This window comes from Schistocerca gregaria, chromosome 1 (assembly GCF_023897955.1).
Source record: "Schistocerca gregaria isolate iqSchGreg1 chromosome 1, iqSchGreg1.2, whole genome shotgun sequence".
In the NCBI taxonomy this organism is placed as follows: domain Eukaryota; kingdom Metazoa; phylum Arthropoda; class Insecta; order Orthoptera; family Acrididae; genus Schistocerca; species Schistocerca gregaria.
In genome coordinates this window covers 1,000,161,415-1,000,183,569 of record NC_064920.1, presented here as the reverse complement: position 1 = coordinate 1,000,183,569, position 22,155 = coordinate 1,000,161,415, and the positions used below count along the sequence as shown (strand labels likewise).

General features: G+C 41.9%; 1 protein-coding gene across 2 annotated transcripts in view; it reads right to left on the bottom strand.

The window, feature by feature from the left end:
- LOC126278525 (tyrosine kinase receptor Cad96Ca) overlaps positions 1–22,155 on the bottom strand; it is an 800,638-nt gene that overhangs the window by 521,265 nt on the left and 257,218 nt on the right. For both annotated transcript variants that reach the window (XM_049978699.1, XM_049978706.1), the window contains exon 2: positions 19,083–19,324. In XM_049978699.1, the coding sequence (XP_049834656.1) occupies positions 19,083–19,324 (242 nt within the window). The remainder of the gene's footprint in view (positions 1–19,082; positions 19,325–22,155) is intronic.

The window sequence follows — 22,155 nt, the reverse complement described above, 5'->3', positions numbered from 1 at the left end:
AATTATAATGATGAGGGTGTCGGCTTCAGCATACTCAATGGCCTGATTACCAGATGATGGCTAGTGAGATGAACGTAGTCTTTCCTCATAAGTAATATTTTACTGAAAATAGTTCGTGGGTATACAGGGTGGAGAAGATCTCCACAGACGAACTTTCAGGGGTGATAGTATAGAGCAAAACAAGGAAAGCGCGTCTATTAAACATAAATTCAAAACACATGAAATTCTTCATCTTCGATATTCTGTAACACGTCTTTGTACTTAACAAGTGCTAGTAGTTCTTAAGATACGCATTTTAGGGGCCAATTTTACTGGACTTTTTTTTTATTTTAGTCTATGTTATCATGTCAAGAAGTTTACCGGTGGAATTTTAGATCACACTGTGTATCAAAGACTTGAAAGACTAACTGGCTTTGATAACACAGGCAGCGGTTGCTTATTAATGTGTTACAATGGATAAAAAAAAGCACGCATTGGAGAATGCATGTCTACATGCACGTTCATGTCCTCTCCTCCCGTTTTGCTAAAACTGTAATTTAGTCATGAAACAGAAGAAAATAAATGAGAATTGGTTGAAAAGGTTTTAAACGAAATCGGAAAATGTCCATCCACTGTGAGAACAATTAAAATTTGGTCAACAGTTCTACACTTGGATGTTAAAATTTCGTTAGCAAAGAAGTATAATGTTTTAGATGTAATATATGAAATATACGTAAAGTAGAAACTGACACATAGTCAAAATTGTAAAACTATCGTTTAGTTAATAATGGCTGGTAAGGTCACTGAACAGAGAAAGGTGAGCAAACTATTCTGAGACACGTTAAATTAATATACCCTTAATTATTAACAACAGCATTATTATACTGACAGTGAAAGCAGATATACTAAAAACATTTCATTTGTAACTATCTCAGGAATGCTAACAAATCCGTAATTAAATTTCTTGAGACTACAACGATCCTATCGACTGTGTAATGAAGTCCTTACATAAATCGGGAAGAGTCAGTTCTTGCCAGTAGTTAATTGAAGCTAACAGTCGCTGGGAAAGTATTCTGTGTTTCATTCACATTTTTGATACCGTCTTTTGGTGAGACATAACTCCAGACAAAATGGTATTGAGTGGTTACTAATTCCACTAACATTATTAAACACTTCAGAGTTATTCACTCACAATATTTTCAGCCTAAGAAATATGCTTTACTGTGATTACCAACAAATAATTTACTGGACATTCGTTCATCTGAATCACTTTTGCAATGTCGATACATGGGAAACTTCACAGAAATAGATCTGTTGAAACCTTCTGGCAGATAAAAACTGTGCCCCGGACGGGTTCTCGAATCCAGACGCTCGTATTTCGTCCCTTCCTCCCTCCTGCCCTCCCCTACCCACTTCCTATGTCCTTATAGCTTGAATTTTCCCCTAGAGACATGTGGTTAATACTGCTCAATACGCTGCCGCATTAAGATGTGCATAGGTATCCGAAATGACAAAGATAGAGGAAAGATTTGAAAAATAGAGCTCAGCAAAAATAAAATGATATGCAACAAAGCCAGAGAAAAGAAATAAAGAGGGAGGAACAGGAATAAAATAGTCAGTGAAATTCTGATGACGGCACGTATGTAGTTGTTTTCTGTTGGGCAGGACTTTTGGGGTACATCGGGAAACTTCGCCAACGATGACTTTCGTGAATCCTGATTGCTTTAGTATCGCATCGTATATTACTCGACAGCTGAAGTAGAATTGCCGTAGAAAAAAAGCAACTAGCCACAAGAAAAGCAGAGACAGTTTACGTATCAAGATTTTTATCGTGTTTATGAGTGACGATGAGTGTTTACCACGTGAGAAGTACTGTATGGTCCATGGCCTAAGGACAAATGTCGAACATGGTAATCACGTAGCTAATCTTGCCGCGTGCCCCCTAAATGAGGATTTACGTGATGTTAGACAGGTATACATCACTAGCTCGTCTCTGTTAAGTTTCTTCGGGAAACGTTACAGTAACAGAGAGTCGGTCGGATCAGTGATTGGTTTATTTCCGTTTCATTTTTGTTAGAAACGTACTTTTAGGTCTAAATGCATTTAGGTTTGTTGTTTGAAGTGCAGAAGATGGATGAATAATTTTATTATCGTATCAGTAGTAATAACAATAGTAACGAAACTGTGATAGAGCAGTTTAATGCTGATAACAATGGCGTCAATGCGTTCCGCAGAAACGAAGTCATTTGTTGCGTTTATCGCAGAGCTACAGTGATCATACTTATTACAATACATTTTATCGGAGTGAAGCTCGCCCAGAAGTTTTCTGGCTCTTCATCTGTTGGAATCTCGCGCAATAACCGATGCCCAACATACTGTGTCCGTGGGTATGAGGGACAAGATAAATCATTTGTGTTGATTCCCAATGTCTTTTGAGTCGGAACCTCCGCTGTCGTGGCTTTAGAGAAGTATGATTGCGATGAACTTATTTAAGAACGGTACATAAGCCGAAAGCTTCTATGATAACGTAGCCTTGTTTACGCATTGATCTGTGGCGGCAAGAATGTCAGAGGTTCCTGTTCACTCTAACGAGATGTTGACTACCGCTTTTATCGGATAGCTGGCACACTGTGGAAGGTAATCAGGGCTTCCAAAATTCTTACCAACTCCCATAGTATGTGCTTGCAGGTCGTTATTTCTTCGGTCCCGGAACGTAATGCTTTGTAATTTTTTTTAAGGGAGATTGACTAAATTACAATTAGAGCATACTCTTTTAATTTCTGCTTACAACAAACAACAACTCAGTACGTAACTGGACCTGCTACTAGTAGCTATTACGAGCTGCAAGTCTTTCGATTTAACGTCCATTCTCTGATACCCGAATCAAATCACTGTTTCGTCACGCCAGAGAAATGACAGCTGTATATAACGTATGGCTTATTATCTACTAACACTGCAGGTAACATCGAGAATGGGTTCGAAATGCAAATTATTTCTTGACACCGAAAAGTGCTTTAATGCGATACCTCAACTGAAGGTTTTCAAGTTCAGTACGAATACACTGAGACCGACTGAGCTGTTTCCCACGAAAACATAAGCAGCTTGAAAGAATGGTTGAAGTCACACAAATGACATGGGTTATGCCTCCAGGGATATGTTTCCGGATAGTTATAAAGAGCAATGTGAACTGAATGATGACTACTCGGCCGCTTTGATGCCCATCTTTGATTCACTGTCGATTGCCAGGAAAACGATTCATTTTGAAACGGACGACCACGGGAGATGAGAAATGGATCGTCTAATGACGTTGTGGGTAAAAGGTCACGAGGCCAGAGCAGCGAGTCGACACAAATAAGGCAGTAAGTGGTAACCTCTCTTTATAGCACACCTCCTGCCTGTCGTAATCATTTGCAGCGTACTTCACCTAAGCCGTAAACCAATATCAGGTGGTTGTCATTAAAGTGCAGCTACTCACGGAGATCTAATGTGGACTGTAGTTACCGAACATCAGCAAAACTTGGTACATATGCTAATGCGTTTATGCAGACCCGATATGCGCAGAAAAAAATATTTCCAATTTTGGCTACCGGGTGCAAAAAAAAAAAAAAAAAAAAAAAAAAAGGTTCAAATGTCTCTGAGCACTATGGGACTTAACATCTGAGGTCATCAGTCCCCCAGAACTTAGAACTTCTTAAACATAACTAACCTAAGGACATCACACACATCCTTGTCCGGGGCAGCATTTGAACCTGCGACCGTAACAGTCGCGCGGTTCCGGACTGAAGCGCCTAGAACCGCTCGGTCACCGCGGACGGCTACCAGGTGCAAATGTGGCGCTGTACACAGTACATCTACATCTACATGACTACTCTGCAATTCACATTTAAGTGCTTGGCAGAGGGTTCATCGAACCACAATCATATTATCTCTCTACTATTCCACTCCCGAAAAGCGAGCGGGAAAAACGAACACCTAAACCTTTCTGTTCGAGCTCTGATTTCTCTTATTTTATTTTGATGATCATTCCTACCTATGTAGGTTGGGCTCAACAAAATATTTTCGCATTCGGAAGAGAAAGTTGGTGACTGAAATTTCGTAAAAAGGTCTCGCCGCGACGAAAAACGTCTATGCTGTAATGACTTCCATCCCAACTCGTGTATCATATCTGCCACACTCTCTCCCCTATAACGCGATAATACAAAACGAGCTGCCCTTTTTTGCACCCTCTCGATGTCCTCCGTCAATCCCACCTGGTAAGGATCCCACACCGCGCAGCAATATTCTAACAGAGGACGAACGAGTGTAGTGTAAGCTGTCTCTTTAGTGGACTTGTTGCATCTTCTAAGTGTCCTGCCAATGAAACGCAACCTTTGGCTCGCCTTCCCGACAATATTATCTATGTGGTCCTTCCAACTGAAGTTGTTTGTAATTTTAACACCCAGGTACTTAGTTGAATTGACAGCCTTGAGAATTGTACTATTTATCGAGTAATCGAATTCCAACGGATTTCTTTTGGAGCTCATGTGGATCATCTCACACTTTTCGTTATTTAGCGTCAACTGCCACCTGACACACCATACAGCAATCTTTTCTAAATCGCTTTGCAGCTGATACTGGTCTTCGGATGACCTTACTAGACGGTAAATTACAGCATCATCTGCGAACAACCTAAGAGAACTGCTCAGATTGTCACCCAGGTCATTTATATAGATCAGGAACAGTAGAGGTCCCAGGACGCTTCCTTGGGGAACACCTGATATCACTTCAGTTTTACTCGATGATTTGCCGTCTATTACTACGAACTGCGACCTTCCTGACAGGAAATCACGAATCCAGTCGCACAACTGAGACGATCCCCCATAGCTCCGCAGCTTGATTAGAAGTCGCTTGTGAGGAACGGTTTCAAAAGCTTTCCGGAAATCTAGAAATACGGAATCAACTTGAGATCCCCTGTCGATAGCGGCCATTACTTCGTGCGAATAAAGAGCTAGCTGCGTTGCACAAGAGCGATGTTTTCTGAAGCCATGCTGATTACGTGTCAATAGATCGTTCTCTTCGAGGTGATTCATAATGTTTGAATACAGTATATGCTCCAAAACCCTACTGCAAACCGACGTCAATGATATAGGTCTGTAGTTAAATGGATTACTCCTACTACCCTTCTTGAACACTGGTGCGACCTGCGCAATTTTCCAATCTGTAGGTACAGATCTATCGGTGAGCGAGCGGTTGTATATGAGTGCTAAGTAGGGAGCTATAGTATCAGCGTAATCTGAAAGGAACCTAATCGGTATACAATCTGGACCTGAAGACTTGCCCGTATCAAGCGATTTGAGTTGCTTCGCAACCCCTAAGGTATCTACTTCTAAGAGACTCATGCTAGCAGACGTTCGTGTTTCAAATTCTGGAATATTCCATTCGTCTTCCCTGGTGAAGGAATTTCGGAAAACTGCGTTCAATAACTCCGCTTTAGCGGCACAGTCGTCGATAACAGTACCATCGGCACTGCGCAGCGAAGGTATTGACTGCGTCTTGCCGCTTGTGTACTTTACATACGACCAGAATTTCTTCGGATTTTCTACCAAATTTCGAGACAATGTTTCGTTGTGGAACCTATTAAAGGCATCTCGCATCGAAGTACGTGCCAAATTTCGCGCGTCTGTAAATTTTAGCCCATCTTCAGGATTTCGCGTTCTTCTGAACTTCGCATGCTTTTTCCGTTGCCTCTGCAACAGCGTTCGGACCTTTTTTGTGTACCACGGGGGATCCGTTCCATCTCTTACCAATTTATGAGGTATGAATATCTCAATTGCTGTTGCTACTATATCTCTGAATTTGAGCCACATCTCGTCTACATTCGCATAGTCAGTTCGGAAGGAATGGAAATTGTCTTTTAGGAAGGCTTCTAGTGGCACTTTATCCGCTTTTTTAAATAAAATTATTTTGCGTTTGTTTCTGATGGATTTGGAAGAAATGGTATTGAGCCTAGCTACAATGACCTTGTGATCACTAATCCCTGTATCAGTCATGATGCTCTCTATCAGCTCTGGATTGTTTGTGGCCAAGAGGTCAAGTGTGTTTTCGCAACCATTTACAATTCGCGTGGGTTCGTGGACTAACTGCTGTAAATAATTTTCGGAGAATGCATTTAGGACAATCTCGGAAGACGTTTTCTGCCTACCACCGGTTTTGAACAAGTATTTTTGCCAACATACCGAGGGTAGGTTGAAGTCCCCACCAACTATAACCGTATGAGTGGGGTATTTATTTGTTACGAGACTCAAACTTTCTCTGAACTGTTCCGCAACTGTATCATCGGAGTCTGGGGGTCGGTAGAAGGAGACAATTATTAACTTAATTCGGCTGTTAAGTATAACCTCCACCCACACCAATTCGCACGGAGTATCTACTTCGACTTCACTACAAGATAAACCACTACTGACAGACACCAACACTCCACCACCAATTCTGCCTAATCTATCTTTCCTGAACACCGTCTGAGACTTCGTAAAAATTTCTGCAGAACTTATTTCAGGCTTTAGCCAGCTTTCTGTACCTATAACGATATCAGCTTCTGTGCTTTCTGTCAGTACGGCGGTATGACATCCAAGCTGTCATTTGGCAAACAAAACGAGAATGAACATTATGGGTATCGAGAAGAGAGGCCGACCGTAGTTAGTGGGATTGTTTCATCTGAACGGCAGCAGTCGCAGTGCAGCACTGAGAGATTATAGCCGACTGAAAGGTTTGAGGTGAGTCCCGACTACATTAAACTGACCGAAGAGGACGATAATGAAATTTTAAAACACAACTGAACTTGGTGTGGCACCTGAAGAGGAAGGCCTCCTATCTCGGTGGAAGTTACTGACGAGGTTGCTGTTGCTGTAACCGACTTTGCAGCACATGCCTCGGGTAATGCTAGTGCTCGAGCAATGTTACGAGAATTGTCTGTCTCATAGTCAATAAACGGATGTTTTTTTGGTCTATTTTACACTGGTAACAGTGCAAGATCCAAATGGTGCAGCAACTGCAACCGTGATCCGGAGCAACGGTCTGAATCTGCTCTTCAGTTTCTGGCTCGGATCGAAGTTGATGGCATGTGGCTGGGCAATATTCTGTGGCGTGACGAGGCACATTTTACACTGGAAGGTGCAGTGTATACACAGAACTATGAATTTGGGGTACTGTTCAACTGCGTGCTATGCACGAAGAACCACTGCACTCGCCATGTGTGATTCTGTGGCGTGGAACCACAAGCATCTTTATTCTCGTTCCGTTCTACTTTGAATAGAATACACTCAGGAAGCGTGACAGGTGTACCGTGACGTCTGGAAGTTGTCAAGACCGTGTACAGCACGTGATTCCTGATCTGAAAGAGTGCAACTGTGTGGAAAGATTTGTCTTCATGCAAGATGGGGCAACACATCAGCTCGCTCGCCCAGTGGAAGGTCTGCTTCTACATCTACATCCATACTCCGCAAGCCACCTGACGGTATGTGGCGGAGGGTACCTTGAGTACCTCTATTGGTTCTCCCTTCTATCCCAGTCTTAATGCAACCTTCCACGAACATGGTGTCTCCGGAGGTTTTTCAGATGCATGGCCCGCAAGTTCGCCTCATCTGAATCCATTGGTCCTGAGGACATCTGAAAGAAGGCGGTTACCAGGGACAGGTTCCGTTCTACTTGTCAGAAGGCCAGTACCTTGAGTACCTCTATTGGTTCTCCCTTCTATCCCAGTCTTAATGCAACCTTCCACGAACATGGTGTCTCCGGAGGTTTTTCAGATGCATGGCCCGCAAGTTCGCCTCATCTGAATCCATTGGTCCTGAGGACATCTGAAAGAAGGCGGTTACCAGGGACAGGTTCCGTTCTACTTGTCAGAAGGCCAGTATACAAGAATGCATTGCTCAGGTTTCACCGGAACTGCTGCGCAAAACTGTTGACCAAGTCGTTTTGCGAATGCAGCATCTCGTCTGCGTCTCCGGTGCTCATACCGAGCTAATTTTGTAACGTTTGGTTAGCAATGAAATTCACATTATGTCTTTCTCACTTGTTTGACCTTGTCTGCCCACGTTCCGTTCCTAATCGATTACATACGTAAACGTTTGTATGGGACCTTCTTGAGTTCACAGCGCCAGGTTGGCACTGGAGAGCCAAACGTTTCCAGCGCAAAAAGTTTCCGCAATAACGCATTAGCATATACATCAAGTTTCGCTGTCATACTATAATTACAGCCCATATTGGAATTACGTGAGAAGCTGCACTTCAATTACAACTATTCCATGTGAGCGGAATGGTTTAATACAATTTTTTTTCTTACCGCCCATATCGACAGAAATGAAGTGCCCATTAAACAAAGTGTAGCTATGTGTCATGGTAGGTTTAATGACAAAAGTAACTTTTTAATTTAGTTTCATTTTTTAACAACAACTTCTTCTTGCGGAGTGCTTATTTCAATGTTGCAACATACCAGAAAAGGTGATATGTAGTTCCAGAGATATTACTGTATTTTATGCTTGCAGAACTTTACAATCTTACCATACCCTTACATAAAGAAACTAAGCAATTCATCGAAAGAAAAAAAACTACCAAAATCCTAAATAGCCGCAACCAAGTAGACCTAACACTGCGGTTAAGTGCTACCCTGAATGGATTAAACGGAAAGTTTGAGCACGATTGGAAGATTGCCCAAAAGTAATGCAGATAAACTTGTCTTCAAAAAAATTCTCTCTAGTATATTGCATAATGAAGATTATCGAAGCTACAACCAACAAATGTGTATTTTTGGGTCATACACTATTTCACTTCAGGCGGTCCGCCACGAATTCCTCTCCTATGACAACCTTTTCATCTCAGAGTAGCACTAGTAATCTACGTCTTCAATTATTAACCTCTACATCTACATGATTATTTTGAAATTTACAATTAAGTGCCTGGCAGAGGGTTCCTTGAAACACCTTCAAGCTTTTTCTCTAACATTCCACTCTGGAAATATTTCTGTGCGAGCTATGATTTATTTTATTACCATGATAATTTCTTCCTATGTAGATGGGCTCAAACACAACATTTTCGCATGTGGAGGAGAAAGGTGGTGCCAGAAATTTCATGAGAAGAGCCTGCCTGAACGAAAAACGTCTTGTTTTAATGATAGTCACCACAATTCACGTATCATATCCGTGGTTTCTTCTATTTCGCGATAGTAAAAAACAAGCTGCCCTTCTCTGAACTTTTTCGATGTCCTCCGTCGATATTATCTGTTGCTGATCCCACATCGCACAGCAATAGTCCAGAGGGGGACGCACAAATGTAATGGAGACAGTCTATTCAGCAGATCCGTTACATTTTCACAGTGTTCTGCCAATAAATCGTAATCTTTGATCTTTTGTTATCTATGTGACCGCTCCAACTTAAGTTATTTGTAATGGTAATACCTAATTATTTAACTGAATTTAGCTTTCTGTAATTTATCGTGCAACCGAAATTTAGCGGATTCCTTTTGGTGCCCATGTGGATGACTTCACGCTTTTCATTACCTGGAGTCAATTGCCACTTTTTGCACCATACATACATCTTGTCTTAAATGCTTTGCAGTTTGTTTTGATCATCTGACGACTTTATCTGAGGGTACATGAGAGCTTCACCAGCAAACAGTCTAAGAGTACTGCTGAGATTGCCTCCTAAATCGTTTATATACATCAAGACAGAAGAGTGCCTGTAACACTTCCTTGGAGAAGCCGGCAGAAGTGGCCGACCGGTTCTAGGCGCTACAGTCTCGAACCGCGAGACCGCTACGGTCGCAGGTTCGAATCCTGTCACGGGCATGGATGTGTGTGATGTCCTTAGGTTAGTTAGGTTTAAGTACTTCTAAGTTCTAGGGGACTAATGACCTCAGAAGTTGAGTCCCATAGTGCTCAGAGTCATTTTCCTTGGAGAACAATAAATATTACTTCTCTTTTACTCGATGACTTTCCGTCATTTACTATGAACTATGACCATTCTCACAGGAAATTACGAATCCAAACGCGAAATTAGAGTCCAGTTTGATCAGAAATCGCATGCGAGGAGCGGTGTCAAAAGCCTTCTGGAAATCAACAAATACACAATAAATTTGACATACCCTGCCAACACTATTGATTACTTCGTGCGAATAAAGAGCTAATTGTGTTTCACAAGAACGATATTTTCTGAATCTGTGTTGGCTGTTTGTCTATAATTCTTTTTTTTTTCGAGATAATTCTTAATATTCGAACACAGTATATGTTCCAAAATCTTATTACAAATTGACTGACGTTAGCAATGTGGATTTGTAATTCAGGGGATTCCTCTTACTTCCTTCGTTGGGTATTGGTGTGACTTGTGCAACTTTCCAGTCTTTAGGTATGGATCTTTCAACGAGCGATTGGTTGTAGATAGTTGCTTAACATGGAGTTGTTTTATCAGCGTACTCTAAGACACACCTTACTGGTATACAATTTTAAGTGTTTTAAGATGCTTTACTTTACGGAGGTTACCTGCTTCTAAGTTACGCATGTTAGCAGTTGTTCTTGGTTCGAATTCTGGAATATTTACTTCGTTTCTGGAGAAGGAATTTCGGGAAACGGTATTCAGTAACTCTGCTTTAGTGACACTGTTATTAGTAACATCACCACCGTTACGCGCAGTGAAGGTACTGATTGTCTCTTTCGATGTTACACTTAACATACTACCAGGGTCTCTGAGGATTTTCTGCCAGATTTCGAGATGGAGCTACGTTGTCGAAAGTATTAAATGCATCTCGCATTGAAGTTTGCTCTACATTTCGAGGTTCTATAAAATTTCGCCAATCTTGAGGGTTTTGCGTTCTTTTAAATTTGGGTTTCTTTCTTCGTTGCTCCTGTAACAGTGTTCTGAAATGTTTAGAGTAGCAGGGGGACCAGTACCAGCTCTTACTAATTTATTTGGTATGTGTCTTTCAGTAGCAGTCGATACTATTTCTTTGAATTTAAACCACATCTGGTCTACGCTTACTATTCGGATCGGAAGGTGTGGAGACTCTCTCTTAGTAAGACTTCAAGCGAATTTTTATCTGCTTTCTTTAGGCAGATGTATTTTGCGCTTATCTTTGGTGGGTTTGGATGTTATAGTATTCACTTTCGCTACAACAACCTAGTAGTCAGTAATCCCTCTATCCGTCATGGTACTCCCTATTTGCTCAATATTATTTTTTGCTAAGAGAGGAAGTATTTTTAGCAACCAATTACACTTCGAGTGGTCTCCTGAACTAATTGTAGAAAATAATAATAATGAGCGGGGCGGTTTGGCTGCCGCTCCACAAGTTCTTAAACGCCACTACGGCGACTTGCGAGTGAATGAGTATGAAATGATAATGAAAGACACACAACACCCAGTCATCTCGAGGCCGAGAAAATCCCTGACCCCGCCGGGAATCGAACCCGCGACTCCGTGAGCGGGAAACGAGAATGCTACCGCAAGACCATGAGCCGCGGAGATTGTTCAAAATGATGTCCCGAGAATGCATTCAGAACGATTTCGGACGACGTTTGCACCTACCTCTGACTGCAAACACGTATTTTCACGAACATATCCAGGGTATATTGCGACTACCATCAACTGTTACTGTATGAGTCGCGTACCTGTTTGAAATGAGGCTCTAGTTTCCTTTGAACTGTTCAGCAACTGTATCATCTCAGGCGGGGGTAGAGGGGGGGGGGGGGAGGAGGAGGAGGGAAGAGGAACCAACTATTAATGTATTCACGTTGTCAAATATATCCTCTAAGCATACTAACACGAAGGAACTATCTACTTCGATTTCACTACTAGGTAAACTACTTCCGACAGCAATAAACACTCCATTATGAACTGTATTTAATCCATCCTTTCCGATCACGGTTAGGTGTTTCGTGAAAATTTCGGCTTATCTTCTTTCCGGATACAGCCAGCTTTCCGTACATATGACGATATGAGATTCAATGCATTCTATTAGCGCTTGGAGTCTTTTTCTTTACGAACACAGTAACAATTTACAACTACAATACACACTTTCTGTGTCTGCCCTGCACTCTTTTAGACTGACGACCCCTCTGTTTTTCCCTGGACCCTCTAACCTAAAAACCGCCCAGTGCCCTTGCTACCCGTGTAGCTGGTTCCTCAGTCTAGCGGACCCCTAACATATTAAGCGGAACCCAGAAAGCCACCACCCTATGGAGCAAGTCGAGGATTTTGCAGCCTTTGATTCAGACCCTCTACTCGGCTCTGTACCGAATGAACACAATCGATTCCGTCGGCGATGCAGATGGCGAGCTCCGCTTCATCTCGCGAGTAGGACTAGCAGACTTTACTTCTTCAGCCAGCCGCTGGAAACCAGAGGGAATCTCTTCCAATCCAAAGCGACACACGTCGTTAGTTCCATCATGAGCCGCCACCTGCAACTGGCTGCACTCCGATGGATGTATTCCAGACTCTGCCTTCCTCTATAGATTTTATCCACTACAGCTCCGTCAAGTACCCTCCGCCACACACCGTCAGGTGGCTTGCGGAGTACGGATGTAGATGTAGATGTACCATGGAAGGTATTCCCTGATGTCTTAACACATATCTTATTCTGTCTCTTTCTTCGTTGCAGTGTTTTCTGCTTGTTTATTTCTCACCGATTCTACATTGATCCTTCTTATTTCTTATCCATCTAATTTTTTACATCCTTCTACAGCACTACACAAACTTTTCGATTCCCTTCACTTTAGTCTCCCTACAGTGCATGACAGACATAAATACGATAATGTGTTCCAGATATCCGTCCTCAGAAATTTCTTCCTGAAGTTAGGGCCAGTGTCTGATACCAGTAGAATTATTTGAAAAGGAATGTGCTATTCGATTACGCTGGTCTGCTTACGCCTTCCTCGCTTCGTCCCCGATGTTATTTTTCCCCCAAGGCAGACGAATTCCTTCACTTTGTATACGTCGTGATCACCAGTTCTGATGTTAAGTTTCACGCTAATCTAGTTTCTTCCATTCCTCACTACTTTCGTCTATCAAAGATTTACTCTCCATCCATACTCTGTACTTCTCAGATTGGTCTTTCCATTCACTACCATTAAGGACAACAATTTCATTAGCGAATCTCATCACTGATATCCTTCCACCCGGAATTTTTCCCCGCTCTTCAACCTTTCTTTAGTTTCCATCATTGCTGCTTCAATCTATAGACTGAATAGCAGAGGTCGAAAGTTTACATCACTGTCTTACACTCTTTTTAATCCGAACACTCCGTTCTTGGTCTTTCATTCTCATTGTACTGTCGTGTCTCTTGTACGTTACTCGCCCTTCCCAGTACTGTTTATTTTTCTGTTTATCGAACATCTTGCACCATTTTACTGTTTCTAGGCGTACAAATCCTATTAGTTTATGTTGGTATTACTTGTCTTGCTTGCAGTAACAATAGCTACGTCATAACTGCCTCCCTGGGGCCCTTATCTTTTCGATTGCGTAACTAATTTCCGTGCTTTATGTATTATTCTTGTCAGCACCTCGATGAGCTGTGAAGTTGATTGTTCGACAGTTTTCGCACGGATCTGTCTTTGCTTTCTTCGGGATTTTCTGGATGGTGGCTTTCGGGGAGTCCGACGGTATGACTCGGGACTCACAGATTCTAGTCATTTCAGAAATTTCAAAGAATGTTATCTATCCTGTCTACCTTATGTGACCGTAAGAATTTTATAGCTCTATTAAATTCTTTGTGTTATACTTGATGTGTTCCATACTGACTCCTATTTCTTCCTCAGTCACGCCACCAGACTAGTCAGTCCTCCACTAAAAGGTTTTGGGTGCCCTCTTTCCACGAACTCGCTTTCTCCTCTGCACTTTACACTGGAATTCCCATTGAACTCTTCATGTTGCAAACCATGTTTTAAAAAACACTCGGAGTTATTTTGACCTTTCTAAACGCTGAGCCAGACCTTCTGACGAACAATTGTCTTTCAATTTCTTCTCATTTTTCCTGCAGCCATTTCGCATTAGCTCCGCTCGACTTCCTATCCATCTCATTTACGATTGAACTGTATCGTTTATTTCTGTCTTTCCACGTATGTTTTTCTGCTTTTTTCAATAAATTTATGTATTTCTTCCGTCACTGAAAGTTCTTTCACAGTTACGCTCCTTGAACCTATGTTTTTTCTTTCCAAGTTTGGTGATTGCCTATTTTGGAGGAGTCAATTTCTCTTCATTTTAACTGCCTACAGAGATATTCATTATCGCGGTAACTAGAGCCTCAAAAAACATCAAGCTCATTTTATCATTCCTAAGTAATGCAGCATCCCACTTATTTGCACACTGATTTTTGTGGACAAGTCTCGAACTTCAATCTACTCCTCATCATTACTAAATTGAGATCTGAGTTTGTATCTGCTCATCGGTATGTCATACAATCCAGCATCTGATGTCGGAAACTCTACGTGACTTTGAGGTATTCCAACTGTAATTTTTCCCTATATCCAGGCCTCTCCTGATATGCCTCTTCCTCTTGTGATTTTTGAGCAGTGTATTTCCTATTACTATCAGAAATTTATTGCCGAATTGAGTTACTCATGCTCGTTCGTACTGCTAAATCCATATTCTGCTGTTTCATCTGTTTCTTCCCCTACTGCCGCGGTCCCTTCATCCATGGTTATTAGGTTATACTCCCCTTTTACGTGCTGAATTACCACTTCAGTATCCTCATATACTTTTCCTATCTCTTCATCTTCTGCTTGTGAAGCTGGCATGCACAAATGAACTGTTTTTGTTGGCCATAATTTACTGTCGATTATGGTGAGAACAACACTATCACTAAACCATTGACGGGAACTCGCTCTCTGCCTTACTTTGCTTTTCATAACGAATGCTACTTCCGCTATACCAGTTCCTGCTGCTGTTGGTATTACCCTCTAATCCTCTGACCACTTCACTGACTTCCATTATATCTAGAGTGAGGCTTTACATTTCCCTTTTCAGACTTCCTAGTTTCCCTAGTACTCACACGTTTTTGACGTTCCACACCATGACTCATAGTATTTTGCGATTTATTTGGTTATTCTATATTTTTCTCGTGGATAACTCCGCCTTAGCAGACCCCTTCCTGGATTCCGCGTGGGGAACTAATACGCAATCTTCTGCCTCTGGAGAGGTCACCATGACACGTTTTCAATTACAGACTACTCGTCTGTGGCCAGACGCACGGCGGTTGATCTCAGATGGGATTGCTTTTCAATGGTAAACACAAATGCTAACATAAAACTCGTAATTTAATAATTCGTATTTTTGCCGAAGGCATGTGGCCTGTAATTTGAAAGCGTCGTGTTGATCGCTCCGCAGTCAAAATATTTTGAACTAGTCGCCCATTCGGATTTCCGGAAGGAGACTGTCAAGTAGCATATATCCACAAGTTATATATTAAACCCCAACGAAAAGGAAAGACATTTCTGATGTGACAGAAATAAATGCGAGTCGATGTGGAAGACATCTAGTAACAGAATTTAGTAGACCTTCGGAGAACATTTGACTGAATAAGACAGGTAGGGTAGATAGCATTCCATCGCAATTTATGAAATACTGGGAAGTGTCTGGAGACATATCATCGGACAGCCGGGAAAATATCATCCACACAATCCCGAAGACAGCAGGTAAGTGCGAGAACTATGGTACATTCAGCTTAAAGACTCACAAAGCCAAGATGCCAACACGAATGATATTCTGACGAATGGAAAATAAAATTGAGGATCTGTTTATGACAATCACTTTGGCTTTCGGAAACGTAGGAATGTCAGAGATGCAGTTATGTCGTTGCGCTTGGTAATGGATAATAGGCGTCAGTAAAACCAAGACACGCCCATAGGATTTGTCATCTTGGAACAAGCGTTCGACAATGTAAAATGGTGCAAGATGGTCGAAATATCAGAAAAATAACGCAGGAAAAAGCAGGTAACATATAAGAATTAAGAGGGTATAATAAAAATGGATGACCAGGAATGGAGTACTGGGATTAAAAAAGGTGTAATACATCGAAGACGCAATGATGGAAATAAAAGAAAGATTCAAGAGCGTAATTAAGATTCAAGGTGAATGAATATCAATGATAAGATTGATGATGACATTGCTAACCTCAGTGAAGATGAAGAAGAATTACATGAGCTACTGAATGGAATGAACAGCCTAATGGATACAGGATATCGATTGAGAGTAAATCGAAAAAGGGCGAAGGTAATGAGAAGCAGCAAAAATGAGAACAGCAAGAAACTTAACATTGGGATTGGTGATTACGATGTAGATGAAGTTAAGGAATTCTGCTACCTACGCAGCAAAATAACGCGTGGCGGACGGAGCAAGGAGGACATATAAACCATAAAAACCAGACTACAGTGGCAAAAAAGATATCCTCGCCAAGAGAAATCTGCTATTCTTAAACATAGACCTTAATCTGAGGAAGGAATTCCTGAGAGAGTACGTCTGGAGCACAGGTTTGTACATTAGTGAGTTGCGGACTGTTGGTTAACCGGAAAGGAACTTAATCGAGGCATTTAAAGACCTACAGGAGGATTTTGAAAATTAGGTAGACTGGTGATATACGGAATAAGGGGTTCCTCAGCAGAATCGGCGAAGAAAGGAACATATGGAAAACAGTGACAAGAAGAAAGGACCGGATAATATCACATTTGTTAAGACATCAGGTAATGGCTTCCATGTTGCTAGAGGGTGTTGGGGTTCCGGGGAGTGTCTGTGACATTTGAGCTACGTGAATATAAGAGAAGCTGGAGTTTAAAGAAGGAAGATTCAACTTTTTCTGACATCAGGCATTCATACGACGTAGCATGTGAAGTTTTACATAGTGTCAAAACAAGCAGAAAGATGACCGTACAGGAAACAATGGAAATAAACAAACGTATGACACAGAATGTCAGCGTAGTATTAAATGATCACACTGTATTTCCATTTCCCCCTTCGTTAAAATAAATTTTTGTTGCAGATACTTAAGTCAAACTGTAAAATCATCTTACTTCTTGTCAGTTGTTAAATTTATCACCGAAGTTAAGTGCTGTCGGGAGTGGCCGGCTCTTGGATAGATGACCATCCGGGCGCTGTTGCCGCTTTTCGAGGTGCACTCAGCCTCGTAATGCCAATTGAGGAACTACTCGACCGAATAGTAGCGGCTCTGGTCACAGAAAACCATCCCATCTTAACGACCGGGAGAGCGGTGTGTTGACCACACGCCCCTCCTATCCGCATCCTCAGTTGAGGATGACACGGCTGTCGGATGGTTCCGATACGCCACTTGCGGCCCGAAGACGGAGTGTTTGCTTTGCAGAATCTGCGGAACCACTTCGATCGGGCTGTTCCCTCCACGAATCCCCAGCTTAGAAACCTAGCACAGCTGGTGTGACGGTACGTCACATAAATGGACATTTGGAGAAAGGGAAAGGAAGTTTTTGTTATGAGACGTGTGGATTATAAATTATTTCAAGACTGTGTACGAGTGCGCGGTGTGTAACAAATAGCAAAGAACGTAAGTTATTATTATGAAAACACAAATATCGATGTAATTAACAAAACAGTTTTTTTTGTATAATCTCTGTGTAACATCGGCCATGAAGATCAGAGACAATGCTTTGATTGAAGTATCTCTCCCGTTTTGTTTAGTCTAGCAGTAGGCCGCCATTATTGTGCTGTCTAGTAAGTAACGTAAGTTTATTGACTTAGTTGTCACCTCTCATGATTGCAACCATTAATTATAATTAACAAAATTGTTACAGAACTTCACAGTGCAGGGAGCTTATCTCCCCTAGCAGGATTTAGTCGGCCATTACGCTGACTGTATTATTTAATTAAAATATCATATCATAATATTAAATGTAAATGCAAGAGATTTCTCATTTTTCATCTTTCATTAATTTCAAACTTAAAAAGAGTCAAAATAGATTTTGTTTATTAATATTTAGAATACTGAGTGAGTCCAGTATGTTTAATTTTGGCCGCCTAACGGCAGACGAGATTCTCTCCAGTTTTGCCTTGCAAATGATGAAAAACAAATATTGAAAATCTTTACATTACGCAATATCTCAGTTAATCTTTGCGTAATTTTGTACATAAATAACCAGTAGCCCCTGAGACTCATATTAATAATTACAGTTTGCGTAAGAATACGCATATTTTCTTTCCTAAATAGCAGCGCTCACGCAAACTATTTATTAGAAGGCGGTGAGTCGCGCGCTGTGTTTAAAAATTATTATATCGTACGTAGTTCGGGGCAGCCGATGTCCGTACGAGTGTTATCGCGGTATTAGTTAATTATAAGTCTCATGCTAGCACACAATACGTAAAGCCACCCCAACCAAAATCATAAAATATACAATTATAAAAATATAAAATATACACTTATACCGTGATACTGGCCACACTGCTGGAGTCGGCATGACTCCACACCCCTGTCTGTACCTTCCAGAACCTCACTGACACTCTTCCTGCAAGTCGGCGCTGCAAAAGGCATACAGGCTTCTAACAGGTGTTCACATAAATGTGACCTGACCACGTACAATACCGTCGACTTTGAAATATCTTACTTCGGTATCATAATTTACTCTTCGTAACAGTTGCCTCCTGTTGGATTTGTTATTCACTATCAGGCGGCCTAGATATGTAGAATCGATGGAAAGACGTCGGATTATTGAATGACAGTCTTTAGACTTAGAGTATTGCAAAGTCCACTGTTTAGGTCTGCCAGTATTACTGCAAAATATCAACTTATTTTGTCAGATATTGTAATCATGGGATGAGGTAGTCACAATTACTGTCTATCGTTTGAAATTAGAATTTAAGCAACAGTTATACACCCCCACGTTTCCTAACGGAACATCACACTGATAAAGATGCATGTGAACTTGTTAGGCAGTTTAAAGAGGTTTTAATATAATGGTTATCATTTATCATCGCCCACACAATGTTTGGGAAATTCGAAATAATCGAAGATTTTCAGGACAATTTAGCAGCTAAAGGTGGTCGCTTTAATGGAAAGCAGCCAACCCTGTGCTGCGTGCTGTCTTGCATTCTTATCAGGACGTGGGCAGAAAGGTGGTGCTCACCAAGTCCTTGAGCGTGTCGTTGGTGTAGATGACGCCGGTGGCGTTGTCGATGGTGAACGGCAGCGGCGGGTCGTCAGGCATGCGCTTCTCCAGCAGGAAGACCAGCTCGTGGTCGTCGTTTCTGTCGACGGTGGCGTACGTCACCAGGCTGCCCGGAGGCATCCAGGCGAGAACGTTCCAGTTGCGGTCCACCCGCAGCACCCGAGGCGTCTGGTTACCTGGCAGCCCAAGCTGGCACCCACCTGCAACGTACAAATGAGTCTGCGTAAGTCAACTGGTGGATCATTGTCTCCTCTCCCCACAGCTGAATCTCAGCTACACACGTCGAGTCATGACGGTTTATGATGAAGGGTCCTAATGGTTATAGTTCCATATAGGCGAGTTGCTTAGCTCGTTTATTAGGCTGTCGTAATGCAATGATGTACCGTAAGTTTGAAGCTATCAGCCAATATTGCTTTAAAAACCTCCAAAAATATCCGTAGATTTAACAGGATTGTATTCAATGAAAGTGTTAGACAACTGCACATATTACCAGGAGAAGACAACTGGATCAGTTGCTGCCAATTCATCCTTTTTTCCTAAATAGCAGTTTCATTGTTGTTGTTGTTGTTGTTGTTGTGGTCTTCAGTCCCGAGACTGGTTTGATGGAGCTCTCCATGCTACTCTATCCTTTGCAAGCTTCTTCATCTCCTAGTACTTACTGCAACCTAAATCCTTCTGAATCTGCTTAGTGTATTCATCTCTTGGTCTTCCTCTACGGTTTTTACCATCTACGCTGCCCTACAGCACTAAATTGGTGGTCCTTTCATGCCTCAGAACATGTCCTACCAACGATCCCTTCTTCTAGTCAAGTTGTGACACAAATTCCTCTTCTCCCCAATTCTATTCAACACCTCATTAGTTATGTGATCTACCCATCTAATCTTCAGCGTTCTTCTGTAGCACCACATTTCGAAAGCTTCTACTCTCTTCTTGTCCAAATTATTTATCGTCCATGTTTCACTTCCATACATGGTTACACTCCATACAAATACTTTCAGAAACAACTTCCTGACACATCTATACTCGATGTTAACAAATTTCTCTTCTTCAGAAACGCTTTCCTTGCCATTGCCAGTCTACATTTTATATCCTCTCTACTTCGACCATCATCAGTTATTTTGCTCCCCAAATATCAAAACTCCTTTACTACTTTAAGTGTCTCATTTCCTAATCTGACTCCATCAGCATCACCCGACTTAATTCGACTACATTCCATTATCCTCGTTTTGCTTTTATTGATGATCATCTTATATCCTCCTTTCAAGACACTGTCCATTCCGTTCAACTGCTCTTCCAAATCCTTTGCTGTCTCTGACAGAATTACTGCTTGTTCAATATACAGATTGAATAACATCGGGAAGAGGCTGCAACCCTGTCTCACTCCCTTCCCAACCACTGCTTCCCTTTCATGCCCCTCTACTCTTTTATCATAACTGTACCTAATATTTTCATTTTTTGTTACTATTAATGTCTAGAGCAAGGGATATACAATAAATTACATTTTCGGGGTTTTGTTTTAGGTTTTCTTTGTAGCCTAATTGCGTTCGATGATATTTTATTACAACCAACATCGGATAAAAATTACAATGTTCAATTACCGGGTTACGTACTTGATCGCGATATTCAGATGTTATTAATTCGCTAACAGTTTCGTCAAGATAAATAAGAAGCGATCAAAAAGTTTCTGTTTGAGGGCGTTGCTGCAGTACGTATGCAATGTAGCGCGACTCCGCTGCTGGTATTAATGGTTCAAATGAGTCTGAGCTTTATGGGACTTAACTTCTGAGGTCAATCAGTCCCCTAGGACTTAGAAGTGCTTAAACATAACTAACCTAAGGACATCACACACATCCACGCCCGAGGCAGGATTCGAACCTGCGACCGTAGCGGTCGCGCGGTCCCAGACTGTAGCGCCCAGAACCGCTCAGCCAAATCGCTGCTGGTACCCAAGCACCACATGTACGCGAGGGAATAGTGTCGTATTCGTGGTTTTCCGATGTACGGACACGTGAACTATGGCGAGGTTATAACCAAATGCGTCCAAACAGCACCGACATACTATTATTCTTTTATTGACTGCAGAAGGACAAACACCGGCAGACATGCATCGGAGAATGAAAAATGTGTTAGGGGCAGTACGTCTGTAGGAAACCACCATTGTGGAAGGGAGCGCCAATGGGCGCTGCTGCCATATGACAACGCATGTCCCCATATCGCAAATGTCGTGACGTAGAAGTTACGCCAACTCAAGGGCGAGACACTCGAACACCCACCCTGTAGTCCTGATCTCTCCCCACGAGGTTGTAATGCCTTAGGTCCCATAAAAAAATGCCTGGAAGGGTTGCCCATTACTGTCGGACTCGGACGTGCAGTAGGCAGTTACGGACTTCTTCACGCATTAGGACACGTTGTCTTAGAAAACGGGTATCTTCAACTTGATGTGTCGGTGTGATAATTGCCTTAATGCACACAGCGATTTTGCCTGGTAAGCATACCGATTCTCGACAGTAGAACATTGGAAGGCAAACTTTTTCATCGCCCCTCTATAATAATTGCAATTCTGTAGCCTTATAAAATATGTTAATGAATGTTCCATATCGTAACATATTAGAGGAGATTTTCCTTCTCTCAGACAGGATTCATTTCGGCTTTTCGGGGCCAGGCGATTCCCAGTTTTTCAACACGCTGTTACTTACTACTTGTTCCTTCCTGGTTACATGCACGATTAGGTACTGGGCTTGAGACTGGTGAATCGGAGTTCGCTTTAATTTCCTTTTATTTATTTATACTTCGTTCTTAGAGACTGCCGGCCGGAGTGGCCTTGTGGTTCTAGGCGCTACAGTCTGGAGAAGAGCGACCGCTACGGTCGCAGGTTTGAGTCCTGCCTCGGGCATGGATGTGTGTGATGTCCTTAGGTTAGTTAGGTTTAATTAGTTCTAAGTTCTAGGGGACTGATGTCCTCAGAAGTTAAGTCCCATTGTACTCAGAGACATTTTTTGCATATTCCAGTTACAGTTCCTCTTTTCTTAGT